Genomic DNA, 27,642 nt, shown 5'->3' on the forward strand with positions numbered 1-27,642 from the left:
ACGTGGACATCATCTCTCTCTCTTCTGCCTGTGCACATATATTTAAGTTGAGTATGCCCTGTAAATTCATCTTCAGATGGTAGTGGCATTGAGACAGAAGGTTTGGGCCCCAGTATGGCAAATCACAGTCACATGCCTACATTGACTTCTGTGAGACTATCTACACGCTTAAAATGCAATAAGTCTGTTAAGTGATTTTACTGGATAGCGAATGCTGCATACATCATATGTCATTACCAACTCCTAAGCTATCCAGTTGCGCTTAGGCATCCAGTTTGCTCATGCAGGCAATGTTTTAGACTGGATGATGGGATTCCAGTAGTCATCAGAATGTAGGTAACAGGTGATATGTTATTAAACCCCAAAGCTTTTTCATTTTCTGGAAGCGGTTTCAGGTCCACAGTGCCCTGGAGTACAGTCAGGGTTGGCTTCCTGATGGTTTGGAAACTCTCAGCTGGAACGCTCTGATTTAATGACTGAATGTTTTCCCCCTCAACCTATTACCGTAAATTCAAATACAATAAAAGCTTGAAATGCAGAACTGGCTGGTGGTTGCAGCACAATGTTAATAGTTCTGATCAAAAATGCTACATTTTAAACAAATGTTACATGCAAAGTAAATAATAAAAAAAGATTATCTGAAGATATGAGTGATGATGCAGTGGCAAAACTACACAGAAAATACACATCACCATCAGGGAATGAACTCAATGTTCCAGTTTGATTCCAGCAATACTTCACCTTTACGTGACCTTCTATAGTTTTTCCGTAGACCCAAAATAGCATTCTTCCTTCAGATTCAGATTCTCTTCATCAGTATTATTTCAACTGAAAGACATACTAAATCACCTACTTTTCAACTTTTAGAGCCATTTAAAATTCAATAGGATTGCAATACCTTCCTTGTTTCCCATATCTATAGTCCGTTTGTATTTTCCAGTGAACTGCTTATTCTAGTCGCGTGGGAAAAACATAATCAAGATAAGATGCAGCAAAACATTGAAGAAAAGGAATTATTTCTATCATATTCCTTTATGGACTTCCATTAACATAGACAATTTAGTAACTAGTAAATACAATTTTTAAATATTTACACAAATTTACTTGAAATGCATCCATTTTATTTTCAGATACAGAGAATTAAAGCAATATGGAGAAGGTGAGAAAAATGCTGAACTGTGAACGATTTTATTAGTGTCCGACACAAGAGGACATTCAATGTCCTGTTGACCTTGCTGTTGATAGGATAATTTCATGAAGTTGTGCTTCTGTGGCTCCGTTTCACTGGTGTGACCTCAGAAGCTTAGAAACTTTAAAAGTGGAGGTGCGACATGCAAAAGAGAATAACACCAAGGCTATTAAAAAGACTATTTTACCATTGTTATAAGTGTTAAATATTGTACCTATTGTTTGACTAACTGATGTAACTAACTGAACAGGTAGAGAAAAATCTTCCTTGGAGGGGAAGAACTTGCACATAGTGATCTGCTTTGATTCAAAAGGCCAGGCAAGGGGAAAAAAAGGAAAAAAAAAAAAAGAAGAAAAAAAGCTGAAACCTGTAAAGTCACAGTTGTAACTCAGAAGCAAAGGTGACACATGCAGGCACAGACTGGAACAGTGAGCTAACGGACTTGCACTTAGCAGGGCCATATTTTGGTTACACTTGATAAGCCACCTTGTGAGCAGACTGTTAATTAATTTTTTTTTTTTTTTTTAATGACAAGGCCTGTAGGTAGAGGTAAGACTTTTAACAGACTAATTCATATGTCTGGGAAAAGCTGACAACCTTTTCAGTTTTGAACAAACCACTACATGTTGAAATCTTATCATTTTGCAGCTATCCTGTAGGGTTTAAACATGATATTTCCTCCCCTCGTAAAGCTTATCTCGAGTATTCCCTTAGACTGCTATGATTACAGCACCACTATCAATCACAAATGTTTTATGATGCATTTTCTATGGTTTTTTTTTAATGATAATTTTCTATGATTTCAAAACCCTTAAACTCCTTTTTCTGTACATGTGAGTCTGTACGGGACTCTCACATGCCACGTGATGGCAGAAGACAGGGCAGTACCTCAGTCCACAGCTTGGGAATGTGCAGGCCAGCTTTCCCCCAGTGAAAGATGTTTTCTTTTTTCCTGCGTCATGGGTCCTGCCGTGGGTTGGCAGGTCACGGAGTGGGATCACAAAGCATGACCTCCACAGCGCTGCGAATAAATGAATAAAAGGACTGTTTGGCATGGGACAACAAGACGGGAGCTAACTGCAAGCATGAGGAGGTGTATCCTAAGCGTTTCAGATTCATCAGGTCTCTGGATAAGAATATTGTAGCCATAAAACCTCTGGTCCTAGTGAAATGTTACCTTCACCCAATAAAGTGGTAAGTGCAGTGCTGAGACAAGAGAAAGTGCTCTGAGAAGTGAACATGATGCAGATCAACCCACGGTGTGGTGAACACCAAAACTGTGAGAATCTCTCAGGAACATTAGATTTTTCAATAGGATTTTTTTCCGCCAATTTTCTGTATTACCTGGCAAGGTCCTAATAATATTGCTTGGTTACAGCCTACTACTAGAAAACTTGTGGGTTAAGTGTTGACAATAAGCAGGCATTCTTCTACCCCTCTTTAAATGAGTGAAAGTGCATCCTGGGCAAGCACCAAGTTCCTCTCAGCGCTCGTTGTAGTGTGACCAGCACTGAGCTCTTTCAGGACTGAACACCCCTCTCGGGGCTGTCTTGGAAGCAGGGATTTTGAGAAGAGAGAAGCAAAAACATATCCCTGAAACATACAGTTCTTTTCAAAACTTAGGTTTAATAATTTCCAATGACTCACACTGTGAATTCACTTCTTTGTTTGCAAGGACATGTACAAAGGTTAATTCAAAAGTAGTTTTCCTCCAAAAGGGTCTTTTATGTCTCTCCCCTGCCTTTAATAGCTGCAGAAGCGAGTGCCAGATGAGACAGCTGTAGATAGGATAAAAATCAATAGTTGCCCCCTTCTGAGTCATCAGTAACTAAGTCTCTTTTGGTCATTAAGTTCCAGTTTCCATGACTTCATGCACAGTGTCAGATCCCAAATGCCTGCCACAGTCATTCTACCTTCTTACTACCAGAGGACTATATTTTTTTAAAATCTGCTTTTGTCTTCATACATTTGGTTCATCTATGTACAAATCATCATAAAAATGGCACAGTAACGAAGAATATTTTTGCAGAGAGTCCCTCCCCTAGGAGCTCTAACCTTTCAAACAGTGGTGCAGAACCTCTTCTTTCATCAGCTTGACACTGGTGCAATTCCAGCAACAAAGCCACTTCTGAGTTAGAGTTTCACGAAGGAAGTGAAATCAGGCCCATCTATTGCAACCGATAAAATCCACACATTTTCCTTGGGAGAAGGCCCTCCTTTCAGAAAGTTGACTTGAGGGTGTTTTCGATTATGTTGACATCCCGTTCTGCCATCCTGACTTCCACGTTTGTGCACCGCTGGAGACGCTTCTGGAAGTTCCCACTAAGTAGGATGTAGAGAAATGGATTAATGCTGCTGCTGGCATAGCTGAGGCAGATGGAGATGTAGTAGCTCATGTAGAAGGTCAGGGTTGGCTGAGAAACCTGAAGATTCATGAGCTGGATCACATGAAATGGGGCAGCGCTTACCACAAACACGCTGACCAGAGCAAGCACCATCTTAGTGAGCCTCATGACTCTTTGCCTGGGGATACCAGTGGTGTAACTGCAAAACAAGGAAGGATCCCAAGCACAGAAAGTCAAAATGGGAAAATGATGTCATGGATGGAGTGTACTGATGAACGGCAGTTATTTGAGACCAAATTCATTTAGAGCTAAAGCAAAGGCCAGCTCTCGACAGCTACATTTTTTTGTTGTTTGCACATTGTTGTTTCTTCTGCTGAGGCTGAATTGATCCTATACCACACACATACAGGAGCCACTGAGAACTGTTTACACATATTTGATGAAATACTGACAATTATTTTCGTTAAAAACGGTTACTCTTTTTCAACACAGGAGCTATATAGCTTTGCATTTCTTTTCATCTATGACTACATTTTTTTGCTAACAACTGGAACAGAAATATCCCGTTAAAAAATGACTATTATGAGCTTAAAGGAGACTTAAAGACACAAATGGTCCTCCTGCCCGAGGAATTAAAAACCACACTAAAATGGAAATCAGTTTCCTTTTTAATATAAAATTTGTAGAGGTTGAAATCCAAAGCACATACCCCTAGAACCAAAACATGCTGACCAGGAGCTGCTGTCACCGGAACTGGGAAATTGTATTTCATGTGTTTTAGGTGTCAAATTTCTTGTATTGCCTAGGCTTCCCCAGGCTGTGAATGGTGGCTGGGGATTCTCCTGGGGCCTGGGGTCCCCTTCCCACAGGAGAGGCAATGCAACCTGGAAGCACCTGACCTGTAGCCCCCCAGGCCACAGCCTCTGGTACCAGACCTAGCACCCAGATCCTCCCAGAGTTTCCTAATCCTTGAACTGAGACCTTGGAGCCACGAGACCCCAATGGTCAGGTGTCTTCCTGCAGCCAGAATTGCAGGGCTGGGTCATGCTTTTTTGCTGTCCTGAGATAAGCTGAGGACTTCAGCCGTAACTTTCTCCTCAGTGTTTCTTTCTAAGTGGGTTATTTTCCTCCCTCCCCTGAGTCCCCTCCCTAAGTCTTTCCTGGGAACCTAATGCAGTGTCCAAAGCACTGAGAGTTACATGATGCAGTGCCTAAATGCTGTTTTAGGTCTACTCCTTTTGGCCTGTTACATACAAAACCTTTGCAGTATGAGCAGAGCATCTGAAGTAGGAATAAACATGAATAATACTTTACCTTCCTGCTTTCTTGTTTTGCTGATACATCTCCCACGTGTAACATAAAATTAAAATATAGCAAATAAATATCAGTGGTAAAGGAAAAAAGAAAGTTGTTATAGTAAGATAAAGCGTATACCTGGAAAACAAAATGCAAAAGAACAAACAAGGTAATTACAAAAAACCCCATCAATTAAATGTAAGAAAATATAAATGACATTTTCCCCAAAGTGGTCTCTGATCTGTGATTCTTGATTAGAGACACACAGGACCTGTTTTAAGTAGCAGCAAGTACCTAGAACTGCAAGTACTTTTAAGTATTGAAGTCTGTGTTCAGCACTTCTAGGAATACAAGAAGATAACTACAAATTACACCTCTCAGCTTTCCAAATTCCGTATGTGTGTGCTTTTTCCAGCACCTGTATAATTAGTGAAAATTTTTGCAAGCATTTATGCAGGACACAGTCTGCTCAGTCCCCTGATATTTTGCTAGTCTGATAGTAGACCCGTGATGACCACCTTCTGACCACAGTTTTTTCAATTGTTCTGGCACCGTTAGTATAATCTAATCTACATCATCTTTCTTAATGGGCTTGCTGGCATTTTGTTATAATTCAATTATTTTGTTTCTGTTTATTCTCTATCAACTGGAGAACTTCTGTCAAAGAAGGAAATTAGAAGCTTTTGTTATAATTTGTTCCTGACAAATAGATATACAGTTTTTCTTATCACCTTACAGATTGAGAGCTTAATAATTTGTTAAACTTTCTGGTTAATGAAGTTCATTGGTTTTTACTCTATCTACCAGTCTCCTTTTACTTGTCTTCATACTTTTCCGTGTTAAAACCTCTAATGTGGAATTAAACAAGCCTCTGACAATTGGTCATGCCATCCAAGAGAGGATGGACTAGATTGAATTCCTGAAATCCTTTCAATCCTGTTTTTCTCCTATTTTCTCTGATTTCTTTCAGGCTATTGGAGATCTCATTGTCCTTCACAAGTTCTTGAAAATAATCAATCGTATTTCATTTTTACTAATATCTTAAGTCTTCAGCAGTGAATTTCATCGAGCTTTGCTGATATTAAAATATTTAACTTCTGTAGTGTTACAGTTTTTTCTCTTTTTTCAGGTGCTTCGGAGTTAGAATTAATTCCATTAAAAATCTGGTCGCAATTCAATCGTGAGGGGGTGAGGGGGAAACAAGGCAGGAACAAAAAAGGCTTAAATACACTCTTTTAGGCTTTGTCTACATTAACATGTAGTATAAATGAGTAGTGAAAATCTGTAGAGTGAAGTACTTGGTGTTGAGGACCTGGCAAATTGTACTCATGTTAGGGGGTTTAACTTTGAATTTTCTCTAATCGGATCCTGTGAATTGAAGGACTGAGTACACAACAGTGGTTGGAGTCCATTCATTGAATTGCCAGAGCACTTTTTCCAATCTGATTTCACCCGAAAAGAATACAGATCATGTGCTCTGAGACTGCTGAATAATGTGAATTCAAGTGTGGTAATTAGAGACAATTGGGATACTCACTCCAAAAATACCGTCCTTATAGAAATGAACACGCTAATGTAAAAACACCCAGTATCAGCCAAAATTTGCTCTCTGTTATGTAAGGGTTTTAAAATTTTCTTTTTTGTCGCTTGCTAGTCATCACTCCACAAGCTAGCTTGAATTCAACAAATAGGCAGGAATCTGCTTGGCCATGAGGTACTGGAAAGTCATGCCTGCAATTTGAGGAGTGTTTAATCTCTTCTGTGATCTGTATCTTCCAAATATGACAGCCTGCCAGGTCAGAAAGGGCAATGAGATCCCATTTGTGAACAAGTTGGGGGTTGGACTAGATGACCTCTAGGGGTCCCTTCCAACCCAAAACATTCTATGATTCTATGATTCTATGAAATGCAGCAAGAGAAGATAAGGAGAAACTGAAATCCTTCACGGTTACATTTGTTATCTGGGAGCTGTCTTGCAAAACTTGATTGTGCTGGGGTTGCCTCTATATTACCAATATAATCTGAGGTGCAATGATTTGAATGATACAAAGCTCAGCTTCAGCCTTTAATGCTATTTCATCCATCCATCCATTCATCCATCCATCCGCACATACATCCATCTCTCTGCCTGATAGGGGATGTCAAAGACCACATGGATGGTTTCCTCAACACCAGGCGAAAACATGATCCTCCGAGCTTTGGAAGCTTACCAGAGAACATCATCAGGTGAGGTCAGATCAAAAGCGCAACTTTCCAAACCATCTTTGAACTTTATTACTTTTGAGTAGACCCACACAGGGAACATCAGAATAAGCGATGCCACCCATAAACATAAATTGACTCGAATTGTCTTTGATCTTGTTCTCAGGTGGGTTAGGCGAAATGGCTGGACAAGAGCGAGGTACCTGTAAAAGCAGGTAACATAGTAATATAATAGAAAATAAAATATTTAGGTTAATATTGTTGATCGCAAGATAAACATTCTAAGAATAGCCATCACAAGGGAAGGAAGCTGTGTTTTTTAAAAGTTGTCTAGTACAACATGCCAGGATTGCTTTTATTTGAGCAATTCCCTTAACATCCAACAAGGGTTGTTATAACTGATTGTGCTTTTGGTCACAATATTATTTAATTAATATGATAAGAGTTTTTAATAAATTATAGTAGATCAGCATGTAGGAGATAGAATTTAAAAACTCAGATATACAAGAAGCAATCAGAGACAAAATCTGAGATGAAGTTAGTTCTGGAAAAAGACTGGAGATAATTTAATACAAGTAAGACTGCTATGTAAAACAAAAATAGAACTTTCTGATATTTTTTAGCTCTAGGAGTGCTCAAGCCTATTATAGTTGAAATTTAAATGTTTATATAACTGAACATAACTGAAGATACAACTGAACGACTTCACCACCTTAGAAGTAACCTTCAGTTAGCAGTGGCTTATAACACAAACCAAATTCAACTTCATTTTTATGACCTGAAGGTCATGAAAGGTTACAACATTTTGTAAAACATTGCGGTGAACTTTAATCTGTCAGAGCAAAATGGATTAAAGTGGGTAATCTTTGAGCTAAAAGCAGAATATTAAATTCAACAATTCACTTGTCATAAAAAAGAAGGGGAAGTTAAAGCAGGGTGTGTTTTCCCTCTATTTTTTCAGGAGTGAGTAGGGTAGGTACAAAGCCCACTGCATTTGGTACACCTTTTTGTTTCCAGATGAGATCAGACTACCTACTAACATGATCATGGATTCACAGCTTAACAACTCGTATGGGAAGAATAGTGTCAGATCATCTTACAATAAATTCAACAAAGGTAAAGAAACCTGACAATGAATTTCTTCCTTTTCCTTGCCATCTTTTGAACATCCACAATCTGACATACTGGGACCAGCCGTCAGCCTGGCCAAGAGGTAGCGGGTGCAGACAGTATGCAACAAAGGCTGAAAGTTTTCATTGCCCTGGGCTTGGCACTAGTTTGTGGCTGTCAGACTCACTGTGATCTGTAAAGCAGTTTGTAGGAAGCTTCAGCACTGCCCTGTGATGGCTTTGAGGTGATATAAACCACAGGAGACAACCAGAAACCAGCACCAAGCAACCTCACTTTGGTGCTTCACAGGCAAGCTGCCATGAATACAGCTCTTGTCAGTGGGGTTTCCTAGTGGAGACCCCGGCAGAGGGACAATTCTCACCACATTGCTGCCATCTTAAGGGTATGATCAGTGGTGATCCCCTCTGATGTGTGGCGAGAGGCCTACCACTGAGGTCCTAGCCCTGCTAATGGCAGCTGTATGCATTGCCACCCAGACTGTGGGTGACTGGAGGCTTATGCTTCTGTCTTGGCCCCACGTCCACCAACTCATTCCCTAAGACAGGAAAAAGGGCAGGTTGAGGAACCCTGGTGGGTGGGTAAAGAACCATAACGCTGAAGATAAATGGGTGAGATGAAACTTATGGAGAAAACTCAGCTAATCCATTTATCAATTCATAATTCTTAAATTAATAACAAGTGATACAGCTAAATGAAAGCTCCAGGATATAAAAGTTTTTACACAAAAAAAAAGAAAGAGGAAGTTTTGGGGCATTTCTTTGGGGGTAGAAAACATCTATTTTATGACTAGCCTCTACAAAATGGATGACAAATTTAATTCTGTCCTTTTCTACTGTATCAAACATGCCTTTTTTTTACATAATGCTGGGAGAATTTTGGGTAGTAGCGGTTTCTTTTAAAGAGACTGAAAACTCTTAATTATAGTCACAGAAATCTTTTGAAACTGTAATTTTCTGAAATTAACTGAAAATGAGTGACTTGCTAGCTGCTGTAAGAAAGACAAATTATATAGGGATTTAAACAATACTTGAAAAAATTTTTCTTTTTGATTGGCTATTAGCAGCCTCTCTACCAAATTCCATCCTGTTGATTTCATGTCACAGTATTTGAAAGGACAAAACTGAGAAATGTTTTAATACTGGTGAAATTTTCACTGAATTTTAGTGCTTGCAAAGCAGAAAAAAAATTACAGCCCAACAAAACAAGACAGTCCACGCTAGTGTAAGATGAATGTTAATGTGGTTTCTGGTACCGCCTAAGAAGGTACCATTTTTCTAAAGGGTTATCATCTACTTGTGGAGCCCCACAGCACTTGTGCTCAGCTAATTATGAAAGCTGATTTGGAAAGTACATCTTTCTTGCAGAAGACTTATTTTCCCAGAAAGTAGTATTTTTGCTGTGTTCTGAACAAGGGCCATTAGAGATTAATTTTCTATCGCTCTGAAGCTATACCTTAGCTAGAAATGGAAAACTCTCTCTCAGTCAGTGAACTATTTATGTTGTTCACAAGTCAAGTGAGAAAAATGCAGAAAAAACACAATAAAAGCCTGCAAAAAAGTCTTCATAACAATGTCATTCCTTCTTAAAAGCATTTAATGAAAGAAAAACAGGTGTAGACACGTATTAGGTTGATTAAATTATTAGAAATAAAGGAACAGAGTTTGGTGGAGTTATTTGAGATTTACATTGTTAAAAACAAAAGAAGCCAGATAGGCGTATATAACACCAACTGCAATGTGTGCAAATTGAACATTGCATTTTGCTTTCAGATACCCTGGTGTGCATCTACATTTGCTCTACTAAAACCAGGAACGCTGCTGTGAATTTTCTTCAATGCAGCTGAGAGGAGAAGCTTAGTAAATGACTGCCTGCTCAAGAATGTGTTTGCCAGGCTGATACCTCAAGTTTAATTAAGACTGTGGATTAAATAGTCCAGTACTGGTACCAGTAAATAACCAGAAATATCATTAACTGGACAGCAGTAGCTTTTAATATCTGTCATTCCTTTTCTGTTGCTGTGGTTTAACCACAACAGCTGTGTTGCTGTATCTGTATTAATACAGAGCCATACTTGTACATTTTCCACCATGCAAATATCTGATACAAATCAGAAGAACCTTGCCTGTAGGTGCTAGCAGTATGTTGCCTGCAAGACTCTGGAACGTCACTCGGGGTCCTGTACTTGTTTTTCACAGATCAGGTTCACCAGCCTGTCAGAACAAGGTCCCTGCAGCATCTCAGTTCCTTGGTAGTGTTGCCCTTGGGCCAATCCAGATCAGGAACCAGTGCATAAGATCAAGAAAGATTCATATTTCATGTGATAATAAATTATTTTCAGCCTGGTGTGAATATGAGCATGAAAGAGATTCCTTTCAGCGTTCAAGCTTTGCAACAGCCAAGTTCTTTTCACTAAATAAGGTTAAAGTAATGGCCATTATTGCTAGAATCAGCAAAAGACTACTCTGGCATATGATATTTTAAAAAGATATGTCTAATTTCATGCAGTTATTCTCAGTCTTCATGATGGTGAGAGAAAGAACAGAAATCCTCTACATTTGTAATGGTAGAATGGCTTTGTACAGCTATCTCTCCTATTTCACTGGCTGCCTCATGGAAATAGCTTCTGACACTGATACTGCTTACAGGATCGCTGTAATTGAGAGTAATTTACAGGCTTCTCAAGTTGTTAAAACTTGTGATTACTCCCACTTTACACAAAATTTGGCCTCTCAGTCTCTAGGTAAGCACAGTATACTATGTATGCTTTGAGCTTGCTTTCATTTCTTAAGTGGGGCAAACAACATCTCCACGCAAAACAAGAGAGCAATACTGCAACTATTTTTAAAATCAGCAGCAGAGATGTTTCCAAAGAATGAATACTGAATAAAGTTACACTGGACTTTACAAAAAAAATAAGGGAATAAACTCTGAATTAAAGGAAGTATTTGTGAGAAAATGAAAGTGTGTAAGATGGAAATAGGGTGTCTGGGGGAAGTATGGACAAGTGGCATTAGTACCTGGCATGGAGTAAGAAGTGCACCTAACCAGGCAGCCTCTTCTCACAGGCAGCAAGGAAGGTGACAGGACATGATTTTTTCATCTTTTGCTGTGCTCTCCATACACCCTGTGAGTCACCCCTTAGACGTGGTGCCTGCTGCCTGCCGTTAACGAGAGGCTGAACTTTATCTCATGCCTACAGTTGGGTGATACAAAAACACCTTGATGCCTTCATATGCCTCTGCTTAGCAGGAAGGTTTCAGTGAGATCTCCTTTTGGTTCAAGCTGCTTAAGCTCACAAGGTACGTAACCACAAAAACATTGGTTATTTCTTATTATCTCTTTCATTAAAAACTGGGTATTGCACAAAGGTTTTTAAGACAGGTTCACATGCACAGAAGTTTGTTACCAGGGTCTGTAGCTGATGGCTTATAGTTACTTTAAGGGAAAAATCAAAGTGAAAAGAGAGAGCGTGGAAAGGTAAAGCTGTCCTGAGTGGCCAGCTGGGAAGAGCTGCAATGGGGGGTCTCCAGACAAGCATCCTTCTCTGGGTCTCTTCTCCAGTGCCGTAAGTAGGGGTCCCTCTGTAATGCTTTTTCCACAGGATCAGCATAGTTTTCATCAGGACTCACTTCTTGCCAGTTGCTCCTGCCTATGATGTTATTGGTGTTGCTGAGAGCATACTTTGTTGACGCTGCATACTGACTTGCTGTTAAGTTTGGGGCATGCATGTTTTTGGGTCCACTAATGTCAACCAGAAGCTTTGACCACAGGGTAGGAAAAGAGAGGGGAAGAAGGGGTGATTCTCACGCTGGTGGCAGTCGCTTCCCATGAGAACCCACCATAACAATGCAGTTGGGTTTGCAGGTGCAGGGCTGGGAGGAGAACAGCGCAAGATCCACAGCGTGGGAACAAGGGGAAAGCGCTGCCCCAGGGGCTCTGGGAAAGGCTGCTGCGGCAGCTTGGGTGACCGGGTGCAGAGCTGCCAGCAGAAAGCCAGCTACAGAGCTTCAGAGAGAGGGCTGTTAGCCATGCAAAAGGCTGAGGCTCTTAAGGCACCGTGTGACGTGTGGCTTAACGGATGGTATTGCCTTTGCTCAAAGAACAGTGCAGCTCAGGACTTACCAACAGCAAATGTAACTCATTTTGATAGCAGCTGCCGTCTAGTGGTTATCAGACTTTTGTTTGTAATAAAACCAACAGTGTTAATGGGCATCGAAGATCATTAAGGGAAGGCATGGCGTGTGCGAAGGAACCCCCTTCGCCTGGGATCGCTACTGAGTCCACGTTTTCCAGCTCCAGAGGTGCCCACCACTGCCTTTGGCCTGGCTCACCCTGGCTCCTTTTGCTGTGTGGACTGTCTGCCTGGATACACAGCTGAGTTTTCATGGGATTCTCACAAAAGTAAAGGGCAGATTACTAATGGTGCAGGTGAGGGTGCTAAAATCTGGCCTGTATATATGTGTATTTCCTTATGTATTGTTGAATGACTTTTCACACTTTCTGGGTCAATTATTTTGCTGGACATTTTCATATGCTGATGTGTGACTTTAAGGGATATTTTCCCTGGGTTTCTAGTTCTTATTTTTAATACTCATCTGAGCAAAAGAAAAAAAAGTCATTTAATGAACTTAAAGATAAAAAGCAAATCATTGGACTGAATGGAATGAAAACACCACCAGAAATTCAATTCAATGTAAATGTAAATGATTCTTTTTCTTGATAGAACTCAAACTTGTTCCATCCTGACAGCATTCTGGTTTACCCTTCCCCAGACAATAAGAAATTAATCTCACCCTAAACACTTATCAAGCAGCTTTTGTCTCCGTTCTTTTGCAGCAGTGGGTTTCTATTGGTGGTTTCAGTTTGGATGTAATTTTCAATCTTGCCTATTGTCCGATGATAAATTTGTGAAATGAAATGTGAGTGGTGCATTTGGGAAAACATGCCGTTTTGAAAACACGGGGTAATTTCCACTTCAGACAGAGAATGGAACTTAAAGGCAGACATGTGCCCTCATCTGACAAAGTAATTATCAGTGATAAAAGTCTTTTGTTGGCAAAAGTTTGAAGAATACTTACTTTAAACAAACAATAACAGGAGTGTCTGTGCTGCGTCTCTGACACAGAGAGCTGGAGAAGCTGGTGGTGATGGAGCCCTCAGAGCTCTCAAAAAGTAGAAGGCACCAGGTATGTGGTGCCTGTTACCCATGCCTATTACCACATTTCTTTTTGCCTTTCTGCCAAACTTGCTGTTACAATGCTGCCTGGAGGAACATCTACGAGACCAACTACCACCAAAGGTAGGTAGTACAGCCATGAAAGCCAAGGTGACATTTTGAAAGAGAAAGTATTTCATAGGAGCATGTGCTCCTAGTTAATATTGTAGCTAACCACGTCGTCTCTGATTTCTAGCAAAACCATGAAAAAGTGGTCCTACTTCTGTCATGCATATAGGACAAGTAGAAGGGAGCTTAGATTTTTCCTCACTTTTTTCTTCCTGCCTCTGTATGTATCTTAACCTATCATATTTGACATCCTATGGTCTAATGTTATTACCATGTACTGCATATTGTCACAATATAGTGTACTGACACTATTATTATCATTAATATCAGTAACTAGCATCAATTATCCAATTAATGTTAATTATTAATTTATTATCTGCATTGGCTTAAAATGTACAGCTGTTAGGATTGCTCCAAGAGGCAGCAAAGTGTACTACGCTCTACATGAAATGATGGGCTGCTCAGGAGATTGAGCTTTCAAAAGGTTTTTACCTTTTCCTCTGGCTGGGAGGTGACTGCACGTGAAGTGAAGCAAGGAGCGAGAGAAAAAGGAGTGTGAAGAATGAGCAAATGGATTAGTCCATGGCAAATCAGGTGGTTCTGGTTTTAAATAACTGAAAGCCTGTAACTCTCACAGAGATATGGCCCCACCCTACCAGCGATACTGCCTTGGTAAATATTTCTTAGAGGAACGTTACAAGAATGGGCACACCAGGAACGCATTTTCTCATGCCTGTCAGTCGCGGCTGCTGCAAACACTTGGAGCACCTGCCTGTTTCTTCTCAGCTGTCATGGAGCTGCTTACTCCAGATTTGTCTTCCCAGCTTCACCTCTCCATTTATGTGCCCGAAGCCTTAAAAGCATAGGCTAAATAAATGTTTACACAGCCCTCAGAATTGACTGGTACCCTATGCATCTCTCACACTTCAGGAACTTTTCTCAGGGAACTTTTCCCATGCACAGAGACACTTTGCAAACAGGATATTCACAAAAAGTGATTATTTATCAGCTATTACAATAGGCAACAGACAGCTAGGACTAGCAAGCTCCTTAATACTCTTACCACCCCTGTATGGCACCCTTAGTCTTTGATGTGCTGTCAATGGGAGTGGAGAGGCATCTTCAGACTCCCTGATTCTCATCAGTATTTTATACCTCTTTGTGCCAGTGTTTCTCTTCTTGAAGCTTTCAGTTGCCGGCTGTCTCCACCTCAACTATCTTATCTCTGGCTGCAATGTTACCTTTCTTAGCACACGTGGTTCTACTCTAGGTGCTTTTGCACAGCTTAGCATTTAGCAATTTTCTTAGGAGGCTGAGACAACATTATACAGCTGTGCCATACCAAAACTATGCCTTGGATCACAGAGAACTGAACCGCAACCAAGAGAATTACACCTTTTCTTATAACCAAATTTTGCAGAAGAAGTAGACAGAGGCAGGTGCACTCTGCAAGAAGGGACCCAAACAGTGGCATCTTCCTATGACATGGTCCAGTGGAGTCATGCTACGGGGGATGAGGTGCACCTCACAGCCTCCTGTCACGGAAAGTCTGGCATAGGTTTTACCAGTTGCATCTTGTATGCCATTAAGGAATGATGTGACTTCTGAATCTGCATTTGTTGTTTTGAATGTGTAAATCTTGGCTCTTTTCTTAAAATGTCATAGGCCAAAAAGTTCCCTTGCCATTCCAAACAAATGACTAACATTGCTAATTGCAATGTTCATATTCAGTTCAAGTCCAGTGACTTATTGGAATGTCCCAAGTAACAATGTTAGTGTAGGATATCATACCAGACCCCCCCTTTTCACCCCTCTCACCATCTCTCCTGTCTCACCAGAGACTGCAGCATAAAAGTATATCAATATTTGGGATTGAGGAAATACTGTCTGCAGCATACACAGTTCTGATTCCATTTAGGCGAGGGACGTTTTTATTGAACAGTCAAATTTACTTTTGATGTACATGGGGATAAATTATATTAGGATTGTTGTCTATGTGTGCCTATGTGCATCCTCATCCAGAGAACAGGTGGTGTGGGTTGCTTCTTAAGAGCCTTTCTTTTAACTGATGGGCAAAAGTTCTGCTACCAAAGTTTCATTCAGATTTAATGTATGTAATGTTGGCCTGTGGCATAAAAAGGAATCTGTATTAAAAAATGTGGTTTGTGTCAGTTTAGAAAACTTTCTCATACATTTTAATATGCATACTCAGGTTGCATAGTTTTTGCAGCTTTCCTTAATGTTTTTTATCTCATATTAAAGTGAGTAATGAAAAGCAAACTTTTATATATTGTACCTCTCATAAATTGACTCCTAAAGCTCCATGGAGAGAACAGCTGGTTTTGCCACTTCTTAAGATCTTATAAAGAAATCTGATTTGCAAAAAGAAATGCTGAAATACTAAAGTCTCGGTTGGACCATTGTGTGACATAGTTCACTCCCATTATGAAGTGGAGGATTTATGGGAATAAGAACATTATCCAGCAATATGACAGATATTAATTTGCATGTGGTAGCCGTTTTATTCAGCTCAGACTTCCTCTGGAAGTGCCTTCCCAGATCTGACCTGCTCCTGTCATCCTTTAGAAGTGCTTTTGTTTTTGAGAACTGTGAAAGAGAACATGAACCCGCCCAATGCTGCATTAGCCATAGCATTCACTAAGGGGCAATTATGTTTCTTGCTTTTATTGTGAATTTGGGATGATTTTAGAGTCAAACAAAATCTGATCAACTCTCCTGATTTTTTGCAAAGTGGTCGATTTAATCTTCTCACTTAATGAAAGCTCCCTGGTGCTTTTCTGAAAATCAAGCACTAGACAGTTTGGGAGCTTGTTGTCTGAAAAACCTTTATCTCTCTTGGGTATGGTACCATAATCAGTATTAGCAGTGATAAAACAAATAGCAGAGAAGTAATTTGAAGAGCTTTCCCTAGGGAATTGTATCTGAGATGGAGAAACTTGCCTCAAAATAGAAAAGAAATCACAGGATTACCTGAAGTAATTTGGGAAAAAAACCCCAAATGTCTACTTTACTTGGGACATAAACTATTTTTTATGCCAAGTTTTGATATTCTGTCTTTCTTCATTAGGATGTCATGTGTTTTTCCTGCCTTAGTACTTACTGTCTTTTGCATTTTGTCTTTTTTCTCTAAAGAGCAAGATTAAAGATAATGATATGTGTAAATTCGTTAGGAGTATAGGAAAAGACTGTCATTTGTCACATTACTCATATGCAAATATAAGAACAGAACTTTTAAAATTGAACTTCAAAGGAATTGACAATTTCTTGGCTCTTTTTTAACTGCATGTCAACCAAGTAAGACTGTTCATGGAACTGTTGGAGTGAGTCCAGAGGAGGGCTGCAAAAATGATCCGAGGGCTGGAGCACCTCTCTTATGAGGACAGGCTGAGAGAGTTGGGCTTGTTCAGCCTGGAGAAGAGAAGGCTGCGGGGAGACCTGATTGCGGCCTTTCAGTACTTAAAGGGGGCCTACAGGAAAGATGGGGAAAATCTTTTTAGTAGGGCCAGCTGTGACAGGACAAGGGGTAATGGTTTTAAACTAAACCAGGGTAGGTTTAGACTAGACATAAGGAAGAAATTCTTTACAATGAGGGTGGTGAAACACTGGAACAGGTTGCCCAGAGAGGCAGTGGAGGCCGCATCCCTGGAAACATTCAAGACCGGGTTGGACGGGGCTCTGAGCAACCTGATCTAGTTAGCGGTGTCCCTGCTCCTGCAGGGGCGTTGGACTAGATGACCTCTAGGGGTCCCTTCCAACCCACAACTTTCTATGATTCTATAAGACTTGTAACATCATGCATTAGGGTAGCCTCTTCATGATACCCATACTTTATCAATTTTAAAGTTATTTCTAACTTTCAAATTTCTACTTTCTGCTTTCTGTTTTCTGACAATTTTTCTCTCCCTCTCTTTAGTGACTACTTTTCACTTCTGTGGAAGCACACTGTCTTGTATGCTACAAGTTCAATAGCAACTATCCTTCCCTTTGGGTCCATTTATTCATCCTAGCTCATAAGTTCCAAGTTGCCTCTTGAATGCCTTCTTAATGATTGACTAGTGCCTCGTGCTATGCACGAAAGTTTGTCTTTTTGTTTTCCTCCATGCTCTCTGTGACATGTGAAAGAAGACCTCTTTGGTCCAAAGCAGGCTTTTCTTTCCTGAATTTGGTCATGATTTTGGTCAAAACTTTGGAAAAAGTTTTACTTAAGATCAAGAATGTATAGAAGCTGGTTTTGAAAACTGTAGGTATGATAAAAGCTAAAATCCTTGTTGTATTCTTACTGCATTTTAAGAAAGATTTTAGAAAATAACAGATACAGTAGGTTTCTGCAGTTTGCCTGGAAAAAAAAATTATCTTAAGCACGAATGGTTGAAACAAGTCCAGTTTTAGTGACATTAAGCCTTTACTAGAAGCTGCACCTCCGAATATAAACCCCATAACAGTAATAGTGGGGGTGACTAGGAGCCCTGAAGGCCTTGCTCGTAGCATAATGCTATAGTGAGACTTAAAATACTTCTGCCACCTCCACAAGCATCAGAAAAAGATTCCTGCAGTTTTCAAAATATCCTTAACCGTAACTGATGGCATTTCTCATTCTTGAATTACTACAGCTTTGCATAAACACAATCAGGTATTATTGTCCTTGGATACAGAATGAAAATCTGAAACCACCTACCTGTCCAAACTCATTGCGGTCATAATGGCACTGCATGTAAACTGGTTGCATGTGTCCAGGGAGGTAATGATGGTGCAAAAGGGGCTGCCAAAAACCCACTCGCCTCCACGTGCCCATTGGTGAATGAGAAAGGGCATGCCAATGATATGAACCAAATCTGCTATAGCCAGGTTGCAGATGTAGATATCTGGGATAGTTTTCTTCTGAGTTCTGAAACCAATTGGAAGACATGGAGATGATTACTTGACATAGTTACTGTATTGTTTTCCAAGTATGCTGTTGGTAGAGCAGACCTCAAAATGGAACTGCACACAAGTAAGTACACCATCACAGCCACTATTTTAGAGTTTAGATATTTCAAACTAAACATTTTAGGCTCAACAAAACCATATTGTTCATAATTTTGCTTTCTAGTGAGGTTGAATGGGCTGTTTAATTTATTAACATCAGCACAATTATCTATATTGTCCTTTGAAAACTATAAAGTGTCCAAAATAAACACAGGTCTGATGGGCACAGGAGCTCTAGAAATATCAGCCTAGCATAAATAGGAGGAGAGATCAGAGCCTTCCTGTGACACAGTTGACCCAGGGCTGAATCTTGCTTAAAGATGCAGACAGGAGGTTCTCAAGTGCTTAAGGTAAAAAGGGAACTGGTGAAAGAGGAATGATCCCCTGGGAAAAAAAATAGTATGCAACCAATTATTTAAAGATAGTCTCATGAAGTTTATACATCCATAGGGAACGTAACAGAGTTAAAAGTGTATGCACAGTCTCCACTTAATTACTGAGAGTTTGGATTTGCCAGTTTCATGTCTATATTGCATAACTTTTGTGTCATATATACACTTTCCTAGCTTCCTTCACTGAAACTTAATCCTTATCTTAGTACACCCGCTGATTTAGGCTTGGAGGAATGTTATATGCAGTTGAAAGGATTCCTGAATTTAAATTGCCTTATTCTATACAATCAAGGAAAGAAGCACAAAACATCTTTGAAAAGCACTGATATTTATAAAATATTTTTTAATTACAGGACTTTATTAAAAAGGTCCTTATCCACAGCCTCCATGTTGAAATCACCTTTCCTAAATTCACTTACAAATTCAATGTCTAGTCTAACCTATTTGCCTAGGCTCCCTCTCAGTATCTCTAACCATTTTTTTTTTCCAGTCTACTGCAAAGTACCAGTTTACTTGTCATTCTTACTGGAAGACACAGAGGAATCTGCAGCTGGGACAACTCCACCTGGCTGCCCACAAACCACATTCAGAAGTCCAACTCTATGACCATCATTTCCTAAAATGATCGGTGTGAGAAGAGTTCCTAATTTTTCATAGCTGCAAGCTATGAAATAACTATTTCCAAAGAAACAAATATAAGCTAGAGGGAATGAGCCAGAAAAAAGTATTTTTTTCAAGCATTCTTAATAAATTATGAAGTATGATTCACTGTTATCTGGTTATGGTGCTGAAACCAAAGCCAGACATCTATAAAATATATCTGCTGGCACTAATGACTGGAGCTTGTGGAGAGAATGACGTATATGTGATCTTTTTCCTCTGGTGCCTTTAGCTTTATGAACTTTGAAGGATGCAAAATCTCCAGGAAAAGAAAAACCCCAAACTGTGTTTCCTGCAAGGCATCAAATGGTACCATTACGCCCAAAGGCACAGGTTTCAAAGCATCTGAGAACTGCCTGTACATGTCATTTCATGAAAAAGTTAAACCAGACTTTTTCTGCTTTATTTCATTCACATTAACAAGATAAAACATACTAAATTAGAAATTACTTTTGGTCTCAGAATGAGAATCTCAGATTCTAAACTTGCACCCTTTATGCTAAATTTAATCAACAAAGAATATACATTGAACAGCTGTCCCATGGTTGATGTAAAGGGAAGTATTGTAATACCCACTGCTTTACACTGAGGTTCAGAAAACGATGCCTTTTTAGATCAGTGTCCAGAGGCCAGGACACGTATTTTCATACAGATTTTTGTACAGTTTTTTGTGGTGGCTCAGAACCACAGTATTTAAATGGTAACTTACGCAGTAAACTTTATATTTATAATCTCAAGTAATTTTGGCCACATTTTATAGTTTATAACTTTCTTATGTTTTATTAAGACAGTGGTGCTTGCCTTCTGCTAAAACTATCACTGTTCAAAAAAAAAAAAAAAGAAAAAAGCCAGGAAAATAATAGTGATAGCTTCCATTTCAAACTTCTTTCTTTTCATCCTTTCAGTGTTTTCTTCCTTCTCACCACAGATATGAAAGCTTCCCAGCAGTTTCTCAAGCCACAGATATTAGCTGGTCAATTAATTCTTCCACCCATGGCAGATTATTTTCCATCTCTGAAACACCATATAAAAATGTACAAAAGCACAATTGCTGTTCTGTAAAATCTGTGAATACGTCAAATCTGTGATTAGTCCTATCTTCTCTTCCATTCTACCACTACATATTAAACTCATTAAAAAAAAAGGATTTGAATGATCCTGATCCATTAAGAAAAGAAGTGTTGAGCAGACACGACAATGTGATAATCCATATACTGGCTGTCACTCCAGTAACAACTTCGAGGAACATGGCGCATGCGTTATGTGTTGTCATCAGTCATTACTTATCCCCTCTGACTGCATTATGTGCTGTCATCTGTATTTATTTATACCCTCCTGGACAGAGAGTCTTCATTAACTAGAAGCTTAAGTGTTAATTTGGAAGTGATCTTTCAGGTCAAAGACGAGATGATTTATAAGTATCTCACATTTAAAAACACAAGCATATACCCTTTCTTCAAACAGGAAAGGTGAAAATGGCATCCCTTATGGCAAGTAGCACGAGCTCTAAGGTCCTCCACCCACCTAGGCTTGTCCTCCCTTGCAAAATCTGACTGTTCCCAGCAAACTAGCTTGACTTGGAGGAAGATTTTTTAAATTTCCAGCTCTGATGTTAACCATAGCCCACTTCCCTTCTGCTCTTGTACTTGGAGTTTACCTTGATCCTCGGTCCCTGAGAAGAGCAGGTCCAACAGCAGCACTCCTATACTTACTTAACATGATCTTGTAGCCCTTTTGTGCTGCTGAGCATGTACTGCCCTCCTTCTTGGATCATTTCTGTGTGTGTTATTTTTCCCCAGTGGCTGAAAAAACATCTCAATAATTTATCAGGGAAGACTTGTACTATCTTTTCTCCTTTTAATTGAGGGTTGGATTCTTCTAACCTAACTTTATGAGTTTGAAATTTAGACCTCTAATGTCTCCAAGAGATCTTGGCACCTATAGTCACTGCAGAGAAACAGTACTCTGGGGGCAATTTATCCTTAGATAGGTATATGACAAAGATGACACAGATTACTCTCAGTAGTGCCTCTCCACGGAGAGACCCAGATGACTGGCTCAGGCAAAGTTAGGCTGGAAAAAATTTGCTCACATCTGCACAAATATAAAATCTTGTGAGACTGAATCTTCCTCAGTACCAGTTACAAAAAACTGCACAAAGAAATGGCAGCCATTTCTGTTTTACATCTGTGCCTCTATGCCTTCCCTCATTTAACCATATCTAGTGATGAATATTTCCAAGCAATTCAACTATCTAATTTGTTGTTGGATAACGACATTATCTAATGTTATTAGCAATAGCTACAGAAGTTTGTCCAAGATATTCTGGTCCAAAAATACATTACTCTTTAACTGAATCTCACAGTCAAGCCAGATAATGTCACTTAGAGACATGTATCAGTTGCTGTGCCAAATGTGATCATGGGAAGTCCCACATTTCTAACATTAGCTTGTTTTTTATTTCTGAAACAAATCTAAAACAGAATGATAGAGTAAATTGACAGTATGGTGTCTCGGTGCAGAGACACTTAGCTTTCCCATCTCAGCGAGGAATAGAGAACAGAACAGCTGAGATATATTGTAGGACACTGGGCACATTGTTTAACATGTTGGGGTTTTTTTGCTAGGTTTAGGAAAATCAGGAATCTAAGATTGGAAGAGATAACCCTTGTCACAGAACTGAGTCATCAGCTGTCACAGGCAACAAGATCAGAAAAGACTTCCTTGTAACAGAGGAATTTCATCTCAGAAATAATGATTTTACCTCCACTGCTCCTACTGAAGGCTATCACAGGACATCACTGTTCTAGAAGGTAAAAATTACCGTCCACTTACCAGCCTTTAATAGCTCCTGAATGGAGTCTACCCAATTGCTCTTGTACCAGTTTTGGCCTTTAGTTTAAGCAGTCTTTTATCCTTTCTTCTGTATTTGATCCTGATTTATAGAGAGCAAGCATACACCTCTGAGACTTTGTGAAAGACTGAACATAAGTAAATGCCTCAAACACCCATTGCCATGGAAAGTTGCAGAGGCTGGGCCTGGCTTTTGCAGCTGAGGGAAGGAATGGAACTTGCCTGCAAGGCATTGTGACAAGGTAGGTCCTTTAGGGTGAGGAAGGGATGGGAGTTGCTTGCAAGGTACTGTGACAAGATAAGCTTCACTTACTAACACTGCATGTGAGACATTTGGCTAACACAGGATGCCAGAGGTGTGTCGAAGGATGCGCAGTCCTGTGTCCTGATAAGCTAAGCGAAACTTAGTGTACATAGCCAAGGGGCTCTGAGAGCATCTTTGGGGAAGGGGCTCACAACCACCCCTCATAATTTCGGCTGTGCAGAAGATCAAGTCCTTAGTGTGGTGCACAGAAAACCAAGAGGGGCATGAGGAGAGGCTAGAGGGAACCGGGGTTGTTTAGTCTGGAGAAGAGGACGCTGAGGGGAGATCTTATCACCCTCTACAACTGCCTGAAAGGCGGCTGCAACGAGGTGGGGGTCGGCCTCTTCTCTGTGGTAGTGGATGATAGGACAAGGGGAAATGGTCTGAAGTTGCGCCAGGGCAGGTTTAGGTTAGACATTAGGAAAAATTTCTTCATAAAAACTGTTGTCAGGCTCTAGAATGGGCTTCCCAGGGAGGTGGTTGAGTCCCCATCCCTGGAGGTATTTAAAAGGCAGGTAGACGAGGTGCTTAGGGATATGGTTTAGTGGTGGGATGGCAGTGTTAGGTTAACGGTTGGACTTGATGATCTTAAAGGTCTTTTCCCCTAAACGATTCTATGATTGAAATGAAAAGGGCTTGAATTGGGCTATAAGATGCAGACACAAGGAGCCCTGCACGCGCCCACCACCAGAGGATCACCCCAACCAAGAGCTTCATTGTGGGACCCAAGGGTGGTGATGTCTGTCACCCCCCCTTGCTCCCTTTTCTTGTTTTCCTCTCTTTCCTCTTTCTCTGTCTTACCTTTGCAAACATTTTAATAGAATCTACACTGCCACTATTATGCCTTCTAAGTTCAGCTTGCTTCTACCATAAATAAAACATTTAACTGATCATTTGGTGTTGTTTCACTTTAATTTAGCCCAAGCGAATTCCAAATTTACTACAACCCCTCCCTGGACATTCCAGCCCGGGTTGTGACAGACTTTAAAAAAAAAAAAAAAAGAGATTTAGGTGAATTTTCATAGTTCTCGTTTCTTCTCGTTCTTGTAATTGTTCTTTTCTGTTCTTATTCCAGTCTGAATATCTTATCCTTCCTGGAAACAGCTGGTGAGAGTTGTATTTCAGGCCTTGTTATGAGCCTGGAGAATGGCAGTAACATTTCCCTCTTTCCCCTAGAAAGGCTGAGTCTTACATGTATTACAGATGTGTGTGCTTCTCACGCAGCTTTAGCCTATTGACAGCCCATAGCAATTCCAGAAGTTTTTCCTCCGTTGTTTTCTAACTGATAGCAGTCAGTTATTTTTTATAAAAAGAAAAAAAAGAAAAAAATCTGTGGGTTTGTGCTTTGTGCTATTAAGTGTTACCGCATTTCTATTGCTCTAGTCCCTCTATTCTTTATCTGGTTCTTTCTATATGACAGCCTTATACTCCATACATATACATCAGCCACATCTCCCCAGCACATGTCATTAGGAATACTGTAGACACACTCTTACACTTCGCCTCAGGTTTCTGAGGGAAAATATGAAATCTGGCTGGCTGCACGATCAGTTCCTGAAAGTTCCATGTTAATCTATTTCTCCTGAAAATCTTTTCAGGAAACTTGTTTCTTATCAACGTCGCCTAGTACCTGCCACCCTTTAGCAAACTTTTTTCTCATGTTATTATTCTTGAACTCATTATATTGTTCTTTTGCTGAGTTAATAACTTCCAACATGGAAACACATAAAATCTGATAATACAAAATCCCTGATCTGGATAGGATAGCTGTATGTAGCGGTTTCCAAAATTTTCTACTGGTTACTACATTCAGTTGCAAGTACACCTTCTCCAGTTGAAGACTCAGAATGCAAGTAAGGAGTGTTGAGACACTTACTTGCAACCTCTATTTTAAGAAATGCTATTTCACCACTTGCTATTAGTTACCTTATTAAAAACCAAGTTAATCTGAAAAGCTGTACTCACAGATAATTGAAATTGTATTTGATTCCCTTTTCTCTTCTGTAACATACTCTTCCTTAAAAATACAGTCAGACTAATGCAGCTAAATGGGGTTGTCTGGATCACATTTTCCCTCTCCACACAAAACCATAGCCGTTCTCCCACCAGCTGGTCCACCAAAGTCAGTAGGTTTACATAAACTGCTTGCTAGCAGAACTGCAATTTTGGGGACCATTTTTTCTAGGTTGCTGGATGAAGATTATTGGGTACTTCTGGCTGACACTGAACTCTTGGAGCATTTTCTCCACTATTTTCTTTTTAATTAAACAGCAACATATCTCAGCTCCCTCTGTTATTCCCTAGGGATGAACTTCATTCACACAAGGAATCACAGAATCATAGAATCATAGAATCACTTTGGTTGGAAAAGACCTTTGAGATCATCGAGTCCAACCTTTAACCTAACCCTGCCATTCCACCACTAAACCATGTCCCTAAGCACCTCATCTATCCTTCTTTTAAATACCTCCAGGGATGAGGACTCTACCCCCTCCCTGGGCAGCCCATTCCAGTGCCTGACAACCCTTTCGGTGAAGAAGTTTTTCCTAATGTCTAGCCTAAACCTGCCCTGGCGCAGCATAGACGTATGCCCTCAGTGCATAGACATAAATTACATGTAACTTTCATTACAACTTTTATTTATTTTCTCCCAGTAGGCAGATAATATAAACTTAATTCACACTTAAAAATGTTTGTCCCTAGCTGGCAGACCTATAAACAAAACTGGGGAGCTGTAATTCCAAGGTTCTTTCTTTACCATGTTCCATCATCAGTAAAGCATTTGCTACTGGAAAGTAAACAGCCTTCTAGCTAATTAGAGAGATCATCTAGCTTCTTTCTCTCTTAAAAGAATGACTCTGTAATGCTAACAAAATTTAAATGTATCTGTGAGAAAATGTATTCAGTAAAGAGTGGAGACACAACTGGGAAGCAGAGCCTTCGAGTAGAATCAGATCTGCTTAGTGAAAAGCGAGAATTTGACATGGTGATTTTTCAAAATGTAGCTACATTTTAAATGTACATTAATCTACAGATTCTGAGGTTTGTGGGTGGCTTTTTTAAGTGTTGGTAACCACCATATTAACTTTTTAATGCACTATTTTCAAACTCTTTTCCTGTGTGTAAATGTCCATGCCCATAAATTTGAATATAAATACGGTTTAAATTATATATTTTTTTCAAGTCATTGTCTGTGTCTATTCCTTCTGTCTCTTGTATTTTTATTTAAGCAAGACAAAGGCTTTTCACTAGGGACAAAAAAAATCTTTGTTCCTTCTCAGTTTCCTTCCATTCCATTATTTTAGAGACTCTACAACTAATTTTTCGAAATTCAATGATTCCTTTTTTCCTTTCTATTTATTCATACATTTAAAAAATTGTATTGCCATTATGTTCACTTGATACTTACTGTTTCCACATTTCTTCTATTCTGCATTCGGACTATGAGCTACAATTGAGTGTAGCAGGCATTGGATTTCTGGTAGTTTCAAGGGAAGTTTACTAAAGCTCAGGGACTGACAGACACTTAGTCCTAAGTTGGCCTTTGGAAATCTTTCCTTTAAAAGCACAGTATGTAGGGGTGGAGTCCATCTATTAATCCTTGTAGCGTGTGACATATATTAGCCTTATGCTGTCGTAAATCTTTATGTTAAACTTGTGCTGAAGATAAAAGCCACTTTTTCAAGATACATGCTTGGGGATTTAGAGTTTGTGGTAGCATCAGCCACTTGACAGCAAATTCTTTATTACATAGAAAAAAGAAATCTCTTGTTAAAATTAAGAGACTAGAAGGTATTTTCTTGCATAAAGGATGGCTGGGTCAGATTTTATGACCCAAAAAACTTCAGCAACTTCAGCAATTTTACCTTCTCAGAATACAACAAAAATATCTTGTGGTATTAATTCCTGCCATGTGAGAATCCTTGACTGGCACTAAGGCCCTTATTTCCAGAAGTAAGGTGATGCTGGAAAAAAGCAATGAGTTCTAGGAAGCTGCTTCAAATGGGCAAAAGTTAAATAGAGTTCTGTTATTAAAATAATCTGAGGTAGAAGTGCAGTTTTCAAAGGAGAAAAAGACTGCTTTTCAACTGATCTTGAAAGCATTTTGTAAAACATTATAAAGCCTGGCTAATACCATAACTAAAGTTTAAAGTTCGGTCTAGCTTTTACGTGTGCTATGGGAAAGATAGCTGCCAATTACAAGGAAGCCAGGGAAGGAGGGATGTATTTTGGTTTCCTTGAATGTGTTTGCAGTCATGCACGTAAGTGCTTTGTATCAGAAAGGACTAAGCAGGCATATATTACCGCTACCTGTAGTCATGATTTATTTTTTCTTTTAATGAGAAGTAAATGTCAATGAATAAATTAAACATGAAAAACTTGCTCTCCTTGTCTTTGCTGGGCAATTCACTTCATAACTTATTTTTTCAGCACCAAATCTTATTGTAGAATGTATTCAATTCCATACCTTATTATGGTGAACACAATGAGGATGTTTCCAACTAAACCTGTTGAACAGATAATCCCAATCAGAGAGGGAAGGATGATTGTCTCGGCAGCACCAGTCACCTGGTAATGGTGCCATCCGCTCAGAGATCTGTTAAACAAGCCTGGTGTACCATTCTGACAGAAAGGCTGACGTTCACTCATTCTTCAGCGACTTTAGGACTTAGCTCTGTAGTAGCAAGAGAAAATAAATTATTCATGGTCTAATCATTTGAATATAATGAGTTAAGTCTAGCTTCTAAGTGTACATTACTGTTTAATGATCACCTGAATTTCATAAAAATCGTTCACAAAAAGATTTTATACATGGATTGGACATAAAAGAAACAGATGTTGTTGTTTTAAAAATTAAATCTGTGATGTAATAACTCCATTATAACTTAAGCAATTCTGTAATCATCCAAGACAGACCATTTTAAAATCACAGTGTTTATTCTGCCCTCAGAAAGCCCATGTCCACTTTTTCTCTTGGCTGAGGTGGTCCCGGTAGACAA

The 27,642-nt window shown here is 39.6% G+C and overlaps 1 protein-coding gene across 1 annotated transcript; it reads right to left on the minus strand.

Annotated features, from left to right (window-relative positions):
- Positions 1-3,408: 3,408 nt before the first annotated feature.
- MCHR2 (melanin concentrating hormone receptor 2) lies at positions 3,409-27,292 on the minus strand. Its single transcript, XM_009649034.1, has 5 exons — positions 27,111-27,292; positions 18,144-18,353; positions 7,041-7,235; positions 4,849-4,968; positions 3,409-3,733 (listed from the first exon to the last, which is right to left on the minus strand). The coding sequence occupies exons 1-5, from the start codon at positions 27,290-27,292 to the stop codon at positions 3,409-3,411; spliced, it is 1,032 nt and encodes a 343-aa protein (XP_009647329.1).
- Positions 27,293-27,642: the final 350 nt, after the last annotated feature.

The sequence above is a fragment of the Egretta garzetta genome, unplaced genomic scaffold (assembly GCF_000687185.1).
Source record: "Egretta garzetta isolate BGI_Z169 unplaced genomic scaffold, ASM68718v1 scaffold231, whole genome shotgun sequence".
Lineage (NCBI taxonomy): Eukaryota > Metazoa > Chordata > Aves > Pelecaniformes > Ardeidae > Egretta > Egretta garzetta.

Coding starts and splice junctions, on each gene's coding strand:
- MCHR2 (XM_009649034.1), bottom strand. CDS start 27,292: ATGAGTGAACGTCAGCCTTTCTGTCAGAATGGTACACCAGGCTTGTTT. Junction 4,969..7,040: donor TCACCTGATGATGTTCTCTG/GTAAGCTTCCAA, acceptor TTTGTTTTCCAG/GTATACGCTTTATCTTACTA. Junction 3,734..4,848: donor CAAAACAAGAAAGCAGGAAG/GTAAAGTATTAT, acceptor CTTGTTTTGCAG/TTACACCACTGGTATCCCCA.